The sequence below is a fragment of the Azolla caroliniana genome, unplaced genomic scaffold, assembly GCF_043228905.1.
Source record: "Azolla caroliniana isolate FFs.n. ecotype wild unplaced genomic scaffold, voAzoCaro1.0.p SCAF_9, whole genome shotgun sequence".
In the NCBI taxonomy this organism is placed as follows: Eukaryota; Viridiplantae; Streptophyta; class Polypodiopsida; order Salviniales; family Salviniaceae; genus Azolla; species Azolla caroliniana.
The window spans coordinates 11,689,663-11,709,193 of record NW_028230444.1 but is presented as its reverse complement, the minus strand read 5'-3'; the positions used below and the strand labels follow the sequence as shown (position 1 = coordinate 11,709,193).

At 47.0% G+C, this 19,531-nt stretch overlaps 2 protein-coding genes across 2 annotated transcripts; one reads left to right on the top strand and one right to left on the bottom strand.

Annotated features, from left to right (window-relative positions):
• Positions 1-298: 298 nt before the first annotated feature.
• On the top strand, positions 299-4,154 carry LOC147860179 (uncharacterized). The gene is made up of 4 exons (XM_087324879.1): positions 299-410; positions 532-585; positions 664-715; positions 3,340-4,154. Exons 1-4 carry the CDS (start codon positions 349-351, stop codon positions 3,655-3,657), a joined length of 486 nt encoding a protein of 161 aa, XP_087181005.1. The 5' UTR covers positions 299-348; the 3' UTR covers positions 3,658-4,154.
• Positions 4,155-4,427: 273 nt separating this feature from the next.
• On the bottom strand, positions 4,428-6,420 carry LOC147860178 (FAD-dependent oxidoreductase family protein). The gene is made up of 2 exons (XM_087324878.1): positions 5,575-6,420; positions 4,428-5,091 (listed from the first exon to the last, which is right to left on the bottom strand). Exons 1-2 carry the CDS (start codon positions 6,403-6,405, stop codon positions 4,534-4,536), a joined length of 1,389 nt encoding a protein of 462 aa, XP_087181004.1. The 5' UTR covers positions 6,406-6,420; the 3' UTR covers positions 4,428-4,533.
• Positions 6,421-19,531: the final 13,111 nt, after the last annotated feature.

Here is a 19,531-nt window from a genome sequence, read left to right as displayed (position 1 = left end):
TGACGATTTCTTCGCGCGTTTTTTTCCCCACATCGGACGGTGCAAATCGCATGTGCCCTCGGCTGAGCTACCTGCACCGTCCCTCTCCGCGATTCCCTCACTTGCCCTCTTCAATTTTTGGAGGTATTTAGACACCGCCTTCTCACATGCATGTACATGTACACATATGTACGTATATAAATCATGTACATAACATAAATACATGTACATGTACACGCACAACTCAAGGCCAATGTAAGGAAAACAGCATACATAAACTAACTCAAAAACCTATCTCTCGAGAAGAGGGGATAAAACAAAGAAGCAGAAGAAGACGAAAGTCCGTCTCCCCCCCCCAAAGCTTACGTAATGATGATGATGATACCTCAGAAGAAGAAGCAACTCATTTTTGATAGTCGCTATGGTTGGGTGTAAGCAAAAAAAACCCCCCCTTCCACCCCCTCTCCCTGTTTTTCTACTTAATTTCTTTCTGCCTGTTCTGTTCTTTACGATACATACATACCTACCTTCTTCTTCATCTCTTTTTTCCAGTTATGATGAGTGGAGGGATCCTGTTGCGGTTGCACATTTAGGAGGCAGAGGAATGTGTGTATGCCATTCAAAATTTGGGGTTTTATATTTTTAACTTTGTCCTTTTAGATTTAATTCACTTTTATATTTCAGGTTTTCTATAGTTCCACTTAGCAAAGCTACTTTGGCTAAAACAGTTCGTCTGGTAGGAATCCTTTTTTCCATCTTTATTTGTAATTTAAAATCTTTGTTCAGTTTTTGAGTATATATTTACTATTGTATTTTCTTGCTTCCTGTTTACTTTTATATTATATCTTAGCGAATTTGTTTAGGGTTTTATGACTGTGCTAGTTTGGATCACTTCATGTTCTTTTATTATCTAAATCCATGTGATCAGTTTGGATCACTTCATTCTTTTTACCTTGATCATGTCCATGTGAATTTATATTTATGCCATTGTTTGCATTTGAACATAGAAACAATGAGAACCTCCCTGTTTGGTTCTTGTTACCCATGCTTGAATGGTGCACACTGTTGTGAGTTCCATTTTTATCAAAGTTCCTGAGCCACCCAATCTCTTGATGTAACTAGGGAGAAAGAAGAAGAAAGGTGATATTACTTGCGTTGGCAATTATCTATAGAATGTATTATATGCTTGATTTGACCCTTTACAATTCTCCACTTTTAGGTATTCTCAGCACCATTGGGATAGTAAACTGAGAGAAGAGATATAAAAAGATGCATTTGCATCTACTCGAGGGAGAAAGAAGAAGAAAGGTGATATTACTTGCGTTGGCAATTATCTATAGAATGTATTATATGCTTGATTTGACCCTTTAGAATTCTCCACTTTTAGGCATTCTTAGCACCATTGGGATAGTAAACTGAGAAAAGAGAGATAAAAAGATGCATTTGCATCTACTCGAGGCTGAAATTGGCCAATAAGACAAATCATGATTACAAATATTGATGAAAATCATCACTGGTTCTACGTACATTGCTTGTAGTGCACCTTTTACTCGATGGAGTATGTTATGGGTTTTGGATTGAGTTTGAGTACGTCCTCTACCCCAAGGTCAATTAACTTAGCTAGGATATAGCCTATCTTGTGGTTCTCAATCTCTCTGGCCTATTGTCCTGCAAACCTACATGCAGGTTGGTGTATCTTCAGTTTTAAGAGTTGTTGGCATTAACTTCCTCCTCTGCTTCTGATCTGTCATATGACGGAGTAACTTGATGTGGTTGAACATTAATCCTATTGAAAGCTTTAATTCTGGGTGGTGAAGATCTTTGGGGGTATAAATACATTCTTTGGGGATCTCCCATTCTGGCAGTTTATCCCAGTCTAAACTGCCTATTTCACTAGGTGTTTGCTTCTCTTCTGTGTCTAAGTATTGAAACAAAAATAAAAACTCTAAGTTTTGAAAAGATTCATGAAATGATCTTATGTATATGGTGGAACTGTTTTTGAGGTGTTTTACAAGCAAGAAATGCATAACTAATATATTGGTATTAGGGGTGAGAGATATGGTATCTGAGGGTTCTGCGTGCAGTGGAATGAGGCTACAAGTAATTTTAATGAGTGCATCTGCATGTCCTCGGGCATATTGGACGTGTTCAGAAATTCTCTCTATGATCTGGTGCTGTTATGGTTCATGTGTCTGCATCTTGGTATATATGGTCTCTGTTGTCGTGTGGTATAATCTGAGAGTTGATCCGTATGCTTTTGAATCTTGAGCAAACTTTGGCCAAAGTGTCATGGGTCAGCCTTCTCGATCATTTATCGAATGGTGGTGAAGTCAGCAAAGAAGATGAGCCTTCTGTATTTGATGTGATTTAAAGCTAGGTACCTGAACATGAAGGCTCATTGCTCTTTCACTTCTCCTTTGCATAACTTGCAAAATCTTTTGGCTCTAGGTACGTGATGTCCTCGTCTTGCTTTGGTCTCGAGCTGGTGAGAGGAACCTTATAGTTGTTGGCCTATTGCATATAGACATCCATATATCTCAATCTCTGTATGAATCCATCCTTCAAGAAGGTCATGAATGATCTTTGTGTTAGGCCTTGTTTCTGGGGAGGGGTATCCTTGGTGTCATCCAATCTTTTGGATATAGAGTTGTACCCAAATGTATTGATACCACGTTATATGTCTGCTTGAATAAGGCTTAACATTACCTAATCTGAATGGTCAGCATTGTGATGAAAACATCCTAATTGTAGACAAATTGACCCCATTTCTAGTTGGTTCAATTGACATCTGCTGCTGTAAAGATATTGATATGCTACATCTTTAATATAAACCCAAAGTAAGCAAAAGCCTATATTCTGTCCTTGGAAGAGGTTGTAACAAGAGTAGATAGGAGCATTACATGATTAAGATAATCAAAATCTTTGAGTTCTTACGTTTAGATTAACACAACTGGCACACACAATGTGTTTTAACTACTTGAATTATCATTGAATAAATTCTACTGGATCATTTTCTACACAGAAAGTTATACTTATGCTTTTAGGACGTTAAAACTGAAGAATTTTGTGAGTTAAAACTGCACTGATAAACCATTTGTTTCTAGTCCTAAATAACCTCCATGCCAAGGACGTTGATACTAAATGTCACATTTCTCACTGATGTTATTAAATGTGTTTTTCTCTTTCTGAAAATACATCTATTTAAAAGCACGAGGTTGTTATGTAAAGATTTTCAGTGACAGTTGCATGCATTTTAGTTTGATGTGAGAGAAGTCAAATGTGGGTGTTAATTTAATCTGTTTTTTCATTCTTTTGTCGTCATGGTCATGATGACTAATTTGGAGTTTTGAAATCTTGAAGGCAAAGAATGCTGCCGATTTGGTTGCCACAGTTCTACAGGAACCTCCATCACTACAATCTGTTCGAACTGATTTGCAAATCTCAAATTTAAAGGCACAAGAAAGGCTGAAGGATTTGTTTGGGGAAGTGTCAATACCAATTTCTTTCTCACAGTTTGGAGTGAAATGGCCTCATAATTTATTGAGGATACAAGGGAGCAACAATGATAGAGTTATGTATGAATTTCAATTGGTTGACAGCAACATGCGTATTGTAAGGCCCGTGCTACAAACCCATGTGATGGATTCAGCAAAAGAGTTGCCAACTAGTCCTGAATAGTTTAATATATAGTTTACATGTATGGCCATTATAATTTTGCCATAGAGGGTTGTTCTTTAAATGTATCCTGTATTTCAATGTTGCTTGGCAACTGATTTCCTATTGAATGTATAGGTATGTATTAGCAAATGAAAGAAGGATGATCATGGCCTTCTCTCTTATTTGAAGTACCGCGGAGAATCTACAAATTTGATAGAAATGCATTTCCATAGTGTTTTCTAAATCAGATATGTTTGAACATAAATGGCCTCAACAGTTAAGCAACTTTTGAGTAACGTGCATTCGTAGTAATGTTGAGAGCTGAGAGTACATGTTGGAAGGATTATCAGTATGATGATAGATGATGGTCTTATGTTAATGGGGTTCATAGACTTTAGGGCTTACCTCATAAGGTTGTTATTCCTCATACCTTTTGTACTTTTGGCTACTTTAAAAGACAATCGTTCTCTTCATACTAATGGCTATTCAAAAGGCTAGTATTGCTCCTACTTTTCATACTTTTGGCTACCTCAAACCGCTATTATTCCTCGTACTTTTCTCTGACAATATCTTGTTTCGTTAATTTGTCCTCTTGTTTTGGCACATCACTCAACACAGTTTTAATGATATTGGAGAAAGGATGAAGGTAATAAAACTCCAAAATTTGTCATTTGTCATTTCTGTATCCTTCCCTCATAGTTTGTTTATATCAGTGTATCATAGTTAGTGAAATAAGGGATTAGAAGGGTTTCATAATAGACTACCAAAAATTGACATGAATTTGAGGAGAAAAACAAAACTCATTCAAATATAATGAAAACATTAAAGCTTTCTTTAATCAAGCCTAGAATGTTATGCTTTGTTTAATCAGCTATATATATACAAATTATACTTATATCATACATTGTCGAATGGGGTCACCTGCTCTTCGAAGTCCTTTACGTTTCCCTGTGGGTGCTGATTGAATCGAGATATACAGAAGTGGTGCAATGGCACATCTTCACAAGACCCTTTAAGACAAAGATCTGCCAAGATTTTACCGACAAGGGGGCCCATCTTAAATCCATGCCCAGAGAAACCTCCAGCAACGAGTACTAGCTTATGTTCATTTCCTGAGTCGTCATCATTGCCCATCGGGAGGAAGTCCAGAATGAAGTCTTGGTCCGGGGTCATTGAGTACATGCATGGTTCGGCTAAGACTGGCTCATTTGAAACCACCTTACCTTTGAAATATGTTTCTAACCATGGACTTACAAAGTCTTTCAATGCCTTTATGTCGGGGATCAAGGGCCTGTTGTCAGGGTCACACTTGTAGCCTGAGTGTAGGCCCACTTTGAGCAAGCCAGGTAGCTCTATCGAGGCATTCCCATAGATGTATGGGTAACTGTAGCAAGCAAAGCTTGGGAAACCAGCTGAGGCCCCGAAACAATGCTCTGTTGATGGAGTTTGACTTTCCTTCTCATGCATGAAGTAAGAAGCAATACGGAAATGAGGAGTAAGCACCAGAAAAAGGAGTAGAAATGCTTAACACAAAACCTTTGACAATAAATAAGATGGGAGGGAGGGAGGGAGTGTTGTTGTTTTGTTCCCCTTAGTTCTAAATATAACATAATAATCTTACAGGAGTTCCTCCGATGGAAAAGTCTTGCATGTACGTTTTAACTCCCAGTTTGCCTTCCATCATAGTTATTTATCCTCAATTTTCAGGTCAGTAGGAAGCTTCAATTGTGGCCAAGAGTAAATGCTTCCGTACCTCTCTCTCTCTCTCTCTCTCTATATATATATATATATATATATATATATATATAGGTAGGTAGGTAGGTAGGCACCTTACCTTGATACACATATGCAGTTTTGAAGGTTACATTGTCAGATCATTTCTCATAAGAATTGAGTAGAAAATGACCAGAAATCTATAAGGATTTGTCATAAGAATACCTGGATTTCATGGATGGCTGCGGCTGCACCAGCGCCAGCGCCAGCATCCTTCTCGGGCTCCAGGATCCTCCAGTAAGCTAGGGTGGTATGGAGGGGTGTGATGGGCAGTGAGAGTCCACATATCCTTTGGACGAGCTTTGGGGTCCATGCACCAGCGGCAATCACACATTTTCCTCCCAGGGCTGAACCACGATTGGTATGGACCAAAACGGCAGGTTGTCCATTACGATTATGATTACGGAGGAGGAGGGTTGAAATGTGTTGTACGGCAACTCGGTCACGAAGCACAGCCCCATGTTTGAGTGCAAGTGCCTGGAACATAGCCACTGCCTTGGAGGCATGTATGACCCCGCCCTCTTGGGTGAGTAGTGCGATCCAGTCATGAGGCAACGAGAGGCCTGCGAAGCTATCACAAGCTTGGTGCGGGGACAAGGTGAGAAAGGGAATGTTATGGTGGACACAGTTGGCCATGCAAGCCATGAGGCTCTTGCTGTGGGTTGGGCCAAAGTCAAGGTGGGGTGTGCTGGTATGGACAAGGTACCCAATTTCTTGTTGGGCTTCCTGCCACAGGGAGAAGGCTTGTTTCATCATGAGCGTGTAGTAAGGCTCCGGGTATGTGCTGCGTATGGTGCGGGTGTCGCCGTGAGAGGAGCCCCGTCTGTGCAGGAAATCGAACTGCTCAAGTAACAGGACTGTGGCACCGCGCCTCGCCACTTGGTACGCCGTGCAACTGCCCATTATGCCACCTCCCACCACCACCACATCGTAGTACTCCTCCTCCTCCTCCTCCTCCTCCTCCACAATCCTCCTCCTCTTTTCTTCTTCCGCCATTGATCTATTGATCTATTGATCTATTGATCTGATCTGATCTTCTCTTCTCTTCTCTTCTCTTCACCAAAAAGCCCCTCCCTCTCTCTGTTTCAACTTCAAGTATGTATGTATGTACATTGTACATACATATATATATAATACATTACATACATATCATATATGTATGATATGTGTATCATGTATGCATGTGTACGAGCTTATCGCCAAGGAAAAATGGATATGTGTACAAGCTTTTCATTGCATAAGTTGCATATCTTCATGCTGGTGTGATGATTCCATGATGCTACCTCAACACCTAACTTGAGTGACAGAGTTAGACGAAGTGTTAAAGCTTTCCAGGACCCAAGGTGTTGAAACCAACCGCCATGTGCGAAATGAGAATCAACACTCTTCCTATGAAGATCCCAAGTAGGTATAAAACAATAACAGATTTTAAGAGTAAAAGCAACTTAACCAACAACAAGATCAAAGAGAAGACAAGGAGAACAGAGACACCAAGGTAAGCACAAGACAATGTAACTATATTATTCTCAAAGTTACAATAGCACAATATACAAGATGAACAACCACAACTAGGTTACAAAAGTCAATTTAAATACCAACTCACTTAGGTAAACTATCGTTTCCACTATTTACATAAATAACCTAAAACCTACTATGTCCAAATCGGACAGTGTGAATACGTCCATTATTTCCCATAATTCAACAATCCTCCGTAATGGGCGTATACAAAAATCTGTAATCAAGAAAATAGACAGAAAATGCAAACTTATACGAAGGGTTTTTATCCAAGTCAACAACATCCGGGAACAAAAGACCGGGTCAGCTGAGGCCGAATCAACTAGTTCGAAAGGGAATCCCACTCAAAGAGTCTGACGTTGACTATGCCAAATGCCAATTGTCTGAAACCATCCTGAATGTCCGACTGAATCGGATTGACTCTTCGTTACGCCCATCTAGTGTCGAAGGAATCGGAATCGATCCGCCGAAAGTCACTTGGTCATCCCATTAGTGACATTATCGACTGTAGATATCTTGTCAAGGCCGATTTTCTCTGAAATGATGCAGTCTCGAATGAAGTGATATCTCATATCTATATGCTTCGAAGCGTTGTTCTAAACTGGATTTCTTGACGGAGCAACAACGCCTTGATAGTCACTGTACAAAATTGGAGCCGAATCAGAGTTAGCTTGTTGAAACGTGTGTATGAGCCGACCGAGCCGACTGAGCCATAAGGCCTCTTTCATATGCTTCGAGGTGTTGTGCTAAACTGGATTTCTTGATAGAGTAACAACGTCTTGACTATCACTGTAGACAATTGGAGCCGAATCAGAGTTAGCTTGTTGAAACGTGTGTACGAGCCGACATAGCTGACCGAGCCATAAGGCCTCTTTCATATGCTTCGAGGCGTTGTGCTAAACTGGATTTCTTGACAGAGCCACAATGCCTTGACTGTCGCTGTAGACAATTGGAGCTGAATCAGAGTTCTCTTGTCAAAATATGTGTATGAGCTGACTGAGCCGACTGAGCCATAAGGCCTCTTTCATATGCTTCGAGGTGTTGTGCTAAACTGGATTTCTTGACAGAGTAACAACGCCTTGACTGTCGCTGTAGACAATTGGAGCCGAATCAGAGTTCGCTTATCGAAACGTGTGTACGAGCCGACATAGCCGACTGAGCCATAAGGCCTCTTTCATATTGTAAAAACAAAGGCGTGGAAGCTTTAGACAACCGGCTTAGCCGGATAGCAACAAAGAGAGAGAGAGAGATTAACACATAGAAGGTACGTAGGAGAGATAGAGAAAGAGCAGAACAACTTAAATCTATTATCAAAAACTCTGTAAAATTCTCTATACATACAACGTGCTCAACAACACTATTTATACAAGTCATAAGAGGACTGACAGAAGTACGATGTACTTCAATGCTCATACGAGCATTTGACACTAACTACGAGACATTAACTACCTAGTAGTCTAGGCTGCTACTAGGCTTCCGCTTACTGCTGGATCCGGCTAACTGGCTCCCCAGCTCACCGGCTCACTTGCTCACCGGATTACTGATCTGGCTCATCCTTCCGGATGCCGATCCGGCTTAGGCTTATTCAGCCGATCCGGATCCGTTTGAGCTTGCCGGTCAACACTCCCCCTCAAGCTCAACTTGAGGTCGGATCGTAGTGTCAATCTCCATGGCAGCCGGTCCTTCCACCCGACTCCTTCTGGCGTCACTCTGCCTCGCTCGCGCTCCTCGTCCGGTTCGGTCCCGTTTGCCACGACCCTTCTGATTCTACGCACCTCGACCTCCTTGGTCGGCTTGTCTACTCAACAGGCCCAATTAAGCTCCCTCGCTACTGTGACTTTGACGCTTGCCGATTCGCCAATTCCTTCGTATTGGCGTCGACTTTTGCTACCTTCTCGTCCTCTTGGCCTTGAATTGATCCGGTTCTTCCGAATCCGTCTATTGAACCGAATCGGCTGTCTCCGATTCGTTCCAGCTCTTGTCCGAATTGGTCGCTCCCGATTCGTCTTCTGGTTCCAGGCCCTTCACCACATCGAACCATGTCTGGGTCTTGGCCTTCTTCTTCCGGTCCGCTCTATCCTTCTTGACTCTGCCGCCGCTGCCGCTTGCTCCGACTAGTTCGGATGTGTCGACTTCCTTTGTCGACTCAACTTCCTTTTCCTTCTTGTCTCCCCCTTTGTTGGTTCTTTCTTCCTCTCCGGCTCCTTGTCCGATGCCATCTGTTCCCTTTCCTTTTCTCCCCCTCCAGTGCGGCACGTCAAGATGCTGAACACCAAGCATTTCGGTGAACTGCTGCAACTTGTCCAATCCGAGTGGTTTGGTGAAGATATCAGCAATCTTCCGATCCTTCTAAACATACCAAAGTTCTACTTGACCTCCATATTGACAAACATCTTGTTGAGAATCAAGCTCAACTTGGTCTAGTGTGTGAACTCACCTTGAGAGTGAATAGACACTCCAACAGTCAAGAGTCACCATTATGTCACCTCTTTGTATTCTAGCATTTAGTATGAGTCATAGAATCATATTCTATGACACATAACTTATGAGCTTTCACATTTCCCATGCTCCATGAGTCTTGTAGTTAATGAAGAGAGAGGGTGACTATATAAAGCACCCTCCTCCCACCTTGTATTATGTTGAGTCTTTCTCCTTTGTTAATACAATCTACCTTGCGTATACTCTGTGTCTTACTCCTTGTCTCTCTCACACACACTCTCTCTCATATACACACACAGTTCACACCTATTCCTCTACACAAGAATCATATCCGATTCTTTACATGGTATCAGAGTGATTTGGTAGCTCGATCTAGCCCATTTGCCTCATCGTGATCGTGTGTTGTGCTCCACGCCGATGACCAAGAATCGGCTCATCGCTATCGTATCTTCGCTCCATAGCTCGCATTCGAAGAGAGAAGAAGAAGAAGAAGAATCGACATAATGAATACTCAAATGGGGAGCGCTCTCCATACCGAGAAGTTGGATCGAAATAACTTCGCATCTTGGGAGTACAAGATGCACCAATACCTTGTCAGACAAGGCTATTGGAGCTACATCAAAGGAGTGCATGAAGACCGACCCACCGAAGCGGCTCCCGGATACGCGACATGGGAGCAAGCCGCAAGCCGCGTGATGTATTGCTTGGTGACATGTGTTCACGATCACATGCTCGGCTACATTCGTGAAGCCAAGACACCGAAGGAGGCATGGGAAAATCTACAAAAGATTTTCGTGGCGAACACAACCGCAAGAAGGCTTCAACTCTACCAAGAGTTGAACAACATTCAACAAAGGGACATGTCCATCACAACATACACCTCGAAGATCAAGGAGCTTTGCAATTCGCTCAGCTCAATAAGCGTAAATATTGATGATGATGAGATGGTTCAAATATGCCTCGACGGCCTCGCACCACGGTTCGGCGCGATGCGAACCGCCGTTCTAGCACGGGAGAAATCTCCCTCCTTCTTTGAGCTCCAATCAATGCTATGAGTCGGAAGGCCACATGCTCTACACGCACTCGAACGGAGGAAGAGGATGCGGACGGCCGAGAGGCCGATTCGGCCAAGGACAAGGCGGACGAGGTCCGACCTACGATAACAACTCCCAATTTCGGTCGTAAAACGGAAGCCAACGAGGAACCTTCGCAAGAAGGGGGAGCTTCTACTCCGGCCTGAGTCGTCAAAACGCAACCGAATGCGGATATTGCAGAAAGCTCGGCCACCACGAAGAAGATTGACGAAAGAAGATGTGTGAATTGGCTTCCACAAGCCGACAACTCACGAATTACGCGCACAATTCCGACTACGAAGAGTATAGTGGAATGTACGGGCACATCTCCGACTACGAGGATCGTGACGGAATGTTCATGATGAAACATAGAGCAAACTCTATGTCGGCCTCTACCTCAACTAGTGCCATCAATCTGGAGGACGTATGGTTTGTTGACTCCGGAGCCTCAAACCATATGACATCTCATAAAGAATGGTTTCTCGAACTTCGAGAGCCGGAGCGACCTGGTTATGTCGAAACCGGAGATGACACTACGCACCCGATTCGGCACATCGGCAATGTTCCGTTCGGAAAAGAAGGTAAGCAAAATTACATTAAAAATTTCTTGCATGTACTGACCATTACGAAGAATTTGGTCTCCGTCGGACAAATTGTAGAGCAAGGGATGCAAGTTCGATTTAATCAAGGTGGTTGCTTCATCGAAAAAGAGGGCCGACTCATCGCATGCAGACGAAGAGAGGGCCAAATGTTCATTCTCGACTCACATGAGATGAAATCGGCCATGTTCGCAAAGGGCATGAAAGCCGACTCTGACATAGAGTTGTGGCACAAGCGAATCGGCCACATCAATCTCAACAAACTCAAAGAGATGAAATCGAAAGGAGTTGTCATTGGACTCCTGACATTCAAAGAGAAGGAGATTGATGGTGTATGCGAAGCGTGCCAATTCGGGAAGCAACACCGACACCCATTCTCGAAAGAGTGGAACGTGGCCAAAGGTCTACTCGACGTAGTCGATTCCGACGTATGGGGACCGGCGTAGACGGCTACATTCGGCGGATGCCGATATTACGTGCTCTTCATCGACGACTTCTCCAGGCACACTTGGATCTACCCGATGTGGCAAAAGAGCGAAGAGTTCGGACACTTCCAAACATTCAAGAATGAAGTCGAGAAAGCCACGGGCCGACATGTACATTGTCTTCGATCGGATGGCGGTAAGGAGTAATTCTCGGACGATTTCATGGCGTATCTCCGAAAGGAAGGAATTCGGCGAGAATTCACTTGCCGACACACTATGCAACAAAACGGAGTAGCCGAGCGCAAAAATCGGCACATCCTCGAGGTAGCGCAGGCCATGATGAACGAGAAGCATATGACCAAGTCATATTAGGCCGAAGCTACAAATACGGCCGTCTACCTAATGAACCGGTACCCAACATCCGGCGTGTACGAGGTCACTCCGCATGAAAAATACTTCGGAAAGAAGCTGGACTTATCGCACACCCGGATATTCGGCGCGATAGCGTACGTGCACATCCCCGACGACAAGCGTCAAAAGCTTGACCTGAAGTCAAAGAAATGTATCCTCGTAGGATACTCACTGGAGCAAAAGGGGTACAAGTGCTACAACCCCTCAACTCGAAAATCTCGAGTAAGTCGAGACATCGTTTTCGACGAGTCCACATCCTGGTACGCACCAGAGACAACTCCGACTTCGACTCCGCTCGACCCGGAATCCACTGAACAAGAGATACAGGATGAAGATCACCTTACGCGCATGTTCGAAGAAAGTCCGATCACGACCCGACTAAGCGGATCACAAGAGCCTTTGAGCGATCAAAGCACATCACGGCCTATCCCAAAGATGGACAAAGGCAAGGCGAAAATGGCAGAATACGAAGACGATCGCTTCGACGACGAGTAGTCAACTCACTCACTCGACAGTGAATTCGGCGGCTTCGATGTACCAATCGGAGCTAAGAAAGGCCTCATCTCTGCAAATGAAAAGCTCCGTCGCTCCACCTGTGAAAAGAATCTGTAGAAAGTAGCGTGCGGAAGCAGGTATGAAGATAGAACAGAGGAAGGAAACACAGGTTTAATGGAGAGCTTGGACTTACATGGTATACGCGGGAGAGACAGAGAGAGAAACACAAAAAACTATATTTCACAATAATACTCAATCTCTATATATAAGACGTGCTCAGTGAGCACTTTTATACAAGTCCTAGAAGGACTGACCGAAGTACTGACAGTACTTCAATGCTCATCAAGAGCCCCTACACTAACTCCCAAATATATTCCTCACGGAATATCTTTCCTAACGACCTAACCGATCGGTCCCAACCGATCCGGTCCTCGGCTTCTTCAGCCGATCCGGCCGATGTTGAGCTTGTCTCTCAACACTCCCCCTCAAGCTCAACTCGAGGCTCTTCGGGATCCTCGGGCTCACGGCTCCTCGGGCTCACGGCTCCTCGGGCTCACGGCTCCTCGGTCTCACGGCTCCGGTTCCTCCTGGCTTCACGCCTCGCTCGCACTCCTCGACCTGTTCGTCTCCGCGCGCTTCGACCCTTCCGGTCGGCTTGTATGCTTTTGCGGCCTTTATCAGCTCTTCTGCTATTGCGGTGTCGACGCTTCTCCTGCTGCCTTTTCTTCCGCTTAGGCCTCGGTTGATTCAGCGTATCTGAATCAAACATCCGAACCGACTCGGCTACCTCCGATCGGTTTTCGCTCTCGTCCGAGTTGGTTGTCTCCAACTCGTCTTCGGTTTTCTCGCCCTCGATGGCGTCATCTCCCCTATCCGTGGTTGGCTTCGGCTCTCTCCTTCGGCTGCTCCCCTTCTGTTCGCTTCCGAACTTCTCCGCGGGTCCGTCCTCGGCTTCTTCAGCCGATCCGAAGTCGAACTTGTCAACCGACTCGGTGTCGCGGTCTCCGCTCCTTTCCTGCTGCTTTGCTTGGTCGTTCGGGACTGTTCTCCCCCTCAAGTTCGGCACGTCAAGGTGACGCAACCCGAGCGCACCTGAGAATTGCCGCAACTTGTCCAGACCAAGAGGCTTGGTGAAGATGTCGGCAGCCTGCCGATCTGTCAGAACGTACTGAAGTTCGACTTCACCGGAAAGGACACGCTCACGGACGAAATGGTAGTGCACCTCAATGTGCTTGGTCCGTGCGTGGAAGACGGGGTTCTTCGCGAGTTGGATGCTGCTGAGGTTGTCGCAGTAGATCGTCGTTGGATCAGACACCTCCTCTTGCAGGTCCTTAAGTAGCTGCTTCAACCATATGGCTTCGCATGTCGCGACAGCTGCTCCTCGGTACTCAGCTTCGGTGCTCGATAGTGCAACTGTCGGCTGCTTCTTAGTACTCCACGTGATCGCGGCACTCCCAAGGGAGAACGCGTATCCAGACGTGGATCGGCGATCGGTGGCGTTGCCAGCCCAATCAGCATCGGTGTAGCCGACTAACTGCGCAGCTGCACCGGTCCGATATAGCAGTCCCCGGTCCTTAGTGCTGTTGACATACCGAAGTATGCGTTGCGCACACTGAAGGTGCTCCTCGGTAGGTCGCGCCATGAACTGACTGATCACCCCGACCGGATAACTGAGGTCGGGTCGGGTGATGGTCAAGTATATGAGGCTTCCGACAATTTGTCGAAACCTCATCGGGTCGCATACCTTTCCCGTATCGGAACTAAGCTTCATGGTTCTATCCAGAGGAGTCGAGACGGTCTTACAGTCGGCCATCCCGAATTTGAAGATTGTAAGGAATAGACCCTTCTATTCACCTTCTTCGCTCGGCCACAACCGAGTAAGCGCGAATCGATGGAGCAGAAAATAGGAACCACACGGAGAAACAAAACGCGAGTACACAGGGATTAACGTGGAAAACCCTAGACGGGAAAAACCACGGGAGTACAAGACTCCAAACCAACACTATACAGAGAAGTATACAATGGCGAGCTGCAAGGCGACGACCTTGAGCTCGCTGTCCTCGCCACAGGCGGCGGAAATACACAGAGGCGTCTACCTCTTCCTCTCTCGCGCTCTATCTTCCTCACGGCTGCTCTCTCTTCACTCCTCTAAAGTGGAAAAACAGAAAAATGAGAAGCAACAGTAAAACTGTTTGCCCTAAGTCATATTTATACTTATATGACTTTGGGCTATTTACAACTGTAGCCTCAGGGGCCCATAGCGAACATATTCACGGATATGTCCCTGCATCCGGATCGCTCTCCGGGTACATTCGTCATCCGGTACTGAAACCGGGGTCTTCGTCATCCGGATCCGAAACCGAAACCGGGCTTGTCGGCATTCATCTCCGATATCCGACCATCCCATCCGAAAGGGACCGAAATCCCAACAAACTCCCCCTTCACTTCGGCATGGGATGTCTCTCCAATCCGATCCTCTTCCGGCATGCTTCCAGCTTGTCGGGTGTGAGCACCTTGGTCAGCATATCCGACCCGTTCTCGTCCGTGTGGATCTTCGTCAGCACGAACTCCTTGTCTTCTATCCTTTCCCGGATCCAGTGATATCTTCGCTGGATGTGCTTCGTCCGGGAGTGATAGGCCGCGTTCTTTGCAAGGTGGATTGCACTCTGACTGTCGCAGTAGAGTCGGTACTCCTCCTGCCGGATACCGAGCTCTCTAATGAAGTCCTTCATCCATATTATTTCCTTGCCGGCTTCAACAGCCGCCATGTACTCCGCCTCCGTGGTTGACAACGCAACCGTCTTCTGCAGCCTCGACTGCCATGAAACAGCTCCCCCTGCATACGTCATCACATACCCTGATGTGGACCGGCTGGTATCTGCATCAGCCGACATATCCGAATCGGTGAAACCGTCGAGTTCGGGTTTACCGGAGCCGAATCGGAGGCACACATTCGTTGTGCCCTTCAGGTATCGGAGTATCCACTTGACCGCGTTCCAATGCTCTTTGCCGGGATTGCTCATGTACCGGCTCACCACTCCGACTGCATATCCGATGTCCGGTCTCGTACACACCATGGCGTACATCAAGCTCCCGACGGCTGAGGCATACGGTACTTTCATCATATCCTCCTTTTCAGCCTTTGTCTTGGGACTTTGCTTGCTGGACAACTTGCAGTTTGTCGGGAGGGTCGATCCGACCGGTCTTGCTTCCGACATGTTGAACCGGTGAAGCACCTTCGTCACGTACTTCTCCTGTGACAGCCACAACTGCTTCTTCTTCCGGTCCCGGATGATGTGCATCCCTAGTATTTGCCTCGCCGGACCCAGGTCCTTCATTGAGAAGGTTCGGTGAAGAGCCTTCTTCAGTATCCGTATCTTGACCTGGTCTCGTCCGACGATCAACATGTCGTCCACGTACAGGAGGAGTATTAGAAAGTCTCCTCCTTCGAATTTCTTCACAAACACGCAGTGGTCGGACTGCGTTTTGAGGTACCCTTCGTCGGTCATGAAGGAGTCGAACTTCCGGTACCATTGCCGGGGAGCCTGCTTCAGTCCGTAAAGGCTCTTCTTCAACCGGCATACCAGGTGCTCCTTCCCTTTCTTCTCGAATCCTTCCGGTTGCTGCATGTAGATCTCTTCATCGAGGTCACCGTGAAGGAATGCCGTCTTCACGTCCATCTGTTCTACCTCAAGGTCCATGCTTGCCGCTATGCTCAGCACCGTCCGGATGGAGGTCATCTTCACTACCGGGGCAAATATCTCGTCGAAGTCGACGCCCTTCTTCTGCTGAAACCCCTTCACCACGATCCTGGCTTTGTATCTCGGGGGTTTTCCGGCATCTCCCGGTTTCAGCTTGAACACCCACTTGTTTCGAAGTGCCCGCTTTCCTTTCGGCAACTCCACAAGTTCATATGTGTGGTTCTCATGCAGGGAATCCATCTCGTCCTGCATGGCACTCAACCACCTGCGGCTCTGGGTGTCATGCTTCGCTTCCTCAAAGCTCTCCGGCTCCCCCTCGTCGGTTAGCAACACATGCTTTGGTTCCGGAAATCTCCGGGGGGCCCTTCTCTCTCTTTGAGGGTATCTCCGTTTCGGAGCTTCGGTAACCGGTTCTTCCGATTCTTCTTCTTCATCCGAATCCATTTCGGGATCGGGGCCGGTTCCGGTATCATTTTCATCTTCTTCGGCCGGTTCTGTTTCTTCACCGTCTTCGGCCGGATCCTCGAGTGTTAACCGGTCCCTTGCCGGTCGGGACTGCTCCTCGTAGAGTTGATCCTCACCGGTCGACTTGGAGCTCTTCATCTTCTTCTCCGACTCCCAGTCGGCGAGTGTCTTGTTCTCCATGAAGATGATATCACGACTCCGGAATATCTTCTTGTCGACCGGGTCCCATACTCGGTAGCCGAACTCGTCGTCGCCGTAACCGAGGAATATGCATGGCCGGGTCTTCGGATCTAGCTTTCCTCTCCGGTCCTTCGCCACGTGCACGTATGCGAGACACCCGAACACCTTCAGATGCCGGTAGGATACTTCCCTACCGGTCCACACTCTCTGCGGCGTGTCTCCGTCCAAAGGTACTGAGGGTGATCGGTTTATCACATATGTCGCCGTCGACATTGCCTCAGCCCAAAACCCCTTGGGTAATTTCGCATGCGCCAGCATACTCCGAACCCTCTCCATTATGGTCCGGTTCATCCTCTCGGCCAGCCCGTTCAGTTCCGGCGTCTTCGGCACAGTAAACTCGAGCCGGATTCCCTTCGAGCGACAGTACTCCTGGAACTGCCCCCGGTATTCCCCTCCGTTATCCGCTCGTATCGCTTTCAGCTTCTTGCCGGATTCCCTTTCCACTCTCGCGTGGAGTTCTTTGAAGACACACAACACTTGGTCCTTTGTCTTCAACGGTGCCGTCCACAGTCTTCGGCTGTGATCATCTATGAAAGTTACGAAGTACTGGGCTCCGCCATGTGACTTCGTTTCTACCTGACACACGTCGGTGTGCACCAACTCCAATGGTGCACTACGTCTCGTCGGTGGTCTTGAGTGGAAGGAGGTTCGGTTCTGCTTACCGGCCAGGCAGTCGGTGCACTTCTCCAGGTGCACATGCTTCACCGGAATAAGGTTGTCTTTTGCAAGCCTCTTCATCCCCTTCTCACTCATGTGGCACAGTCTTTTGTGCCACAGCTCACCGGCAGTGTCGGCTGCCACATTCAGCTCTTCCGGACATAACCGGGCATTCATCAGGTACAGTGTGTTGACCTTCCGGGCCCGAGCCACTATCAAGCTCCCCTTGCTGAACTTCATGACACCGTTCCGGATGCTACCCGTGTAGCCTTCATCATCTAGCCTCCCGGCCGAAATCAGGTTCAGTCGGACCTCCGGAACGTGTCGGACATTCTTCAGCAGCATTTTGCATCCGGTCGGGGTTGTCAACCACACGTCTCCTATGCCGGCAATCCAGCACGTACCTTCGTTTCCCATCCGAACACAGCCATGCTCGCCGGCTGTGTAGGATGAGAAGTATCTTCTCTCCGGGGTCAGGTGGAACGATGCTCCGGAATCGACCACCCAGGTCGTCTCATCGCCGGCAATGTTTAGTTCACCTTCTTCGGTGATGAGCATGATCTCCTCTTCACTTGCCGCGAGTGCCGTCGTTCCTTTCCGGTCCTGTCCTCGCCGATCCGAACCATTCCGGTCCGTGGCTCCCCGGTATGCACCGTTTCTCTCCGGTGACTTCTTCGAATCGGTGTTGTCGGTTCCATTGTCTTTTCGGTAATGCCGACAATTCTTTCGGAAGTGCCCCGGCTTCCCACAGTGGAAGCATGTGGGCCTTCCTCTTGACTGCGACCGGGTCCCCGACTTCTCCCGTCTTTGCGGACTCCGGTTCCATTGTCTTCCCCGATCCGATTCGGTAAACAACATCTTCGGGTCGGAGGCCGGTTCCTTATCTCTCCGACGCGCTTCTTCATTCAAAATACTTGTCTTTACCGTTTGTAAGGACAAGTTATCTTCGGTGCAGGAGGTGCTGAGAGTCACCACCAAGTTCTCCCAGCTTTCTGGCAATGTACACATCAGGATGATGGCTTGCATTGCATCCTCCAACGGGAACTTAATCGCCGCAAGCTGGTTCACGAATCCCATGAACGTGCTTACGTGTTCAACCATACTCTCGCCGTCCCGGTACTTGAGGTTCACTATCTTCCTCATCAGGGAGGTCCGGTTCAACGCATTCTTCCTCTCGTAGAGGCCCGACAGCTTCTTCCACATCTCATATGCGTTGGTGTCGTTCGCCACATGTTGTAGGACGCTTACATCGACATATTGTCGGATCGTCGCTACGGCTTTCCGGTTCAGGAGCTTCCACTCCGACTCAAGTACCCCCTTCGGTATTTCCGACCTGTCAATCGGTTCATACAGGTCCCGAACAATCAGAAGATCCTCCATCTTGATCTTCCAGTCGGCGTAATTCTGTGCATTCAGCACCATCATCCCCGGCTGCCCGCTGCCGCCGCCTTCCATTTTCTGCAACAGTCGCTCTGATACCAGTTTGTAAGGAATAGACCCTTCTATTCACCTTCTTCGCTCGGCCACAACCGAGTAAGCGTGAATCGATGGAGCAGAAAATAGGAACCACACGGAGAAACAAAACGCGAGTACACAGGGATTAACGTGGAAAACCCTAGACGGGAAAAACCACGGGAGTACAAGACTCCAAACCAACACTATACAGAGAAGTATACAATGGCGAGCTGCAAGGCGACGACCTTGAGCTCGCTGTCCTCGCCACAGGCGGCGGAAATACACAGAGGCGTCTACCTCTTCCTCTCTCGCGCTCTATCTTCCTCACGGCTGCTCTCTCTTCACTCCTCTAAAGTGGAAAAACAGAAAAATGAGAAGCAACAGTAAAACTGTTTGCCCTAAGTCATATTTATACTTATATGACTTTGGGCTATTTACAACTGTAGCCTCAGGGGCCCATAGCGAACATATTCACGGATATGTCCCTGCATCCGGATCGCTCTCTGGGTACATTCGTCATCCGGTACCGAAACCGGGGTCTTCGTCATCCGGATCCGAAACCGAAACCGGGCTTGTCGGCATTCATCTCCGATATCCGACCATCCCATCCGAAAGGGACCGAAATCCCAACAATACTCAGCACGTAG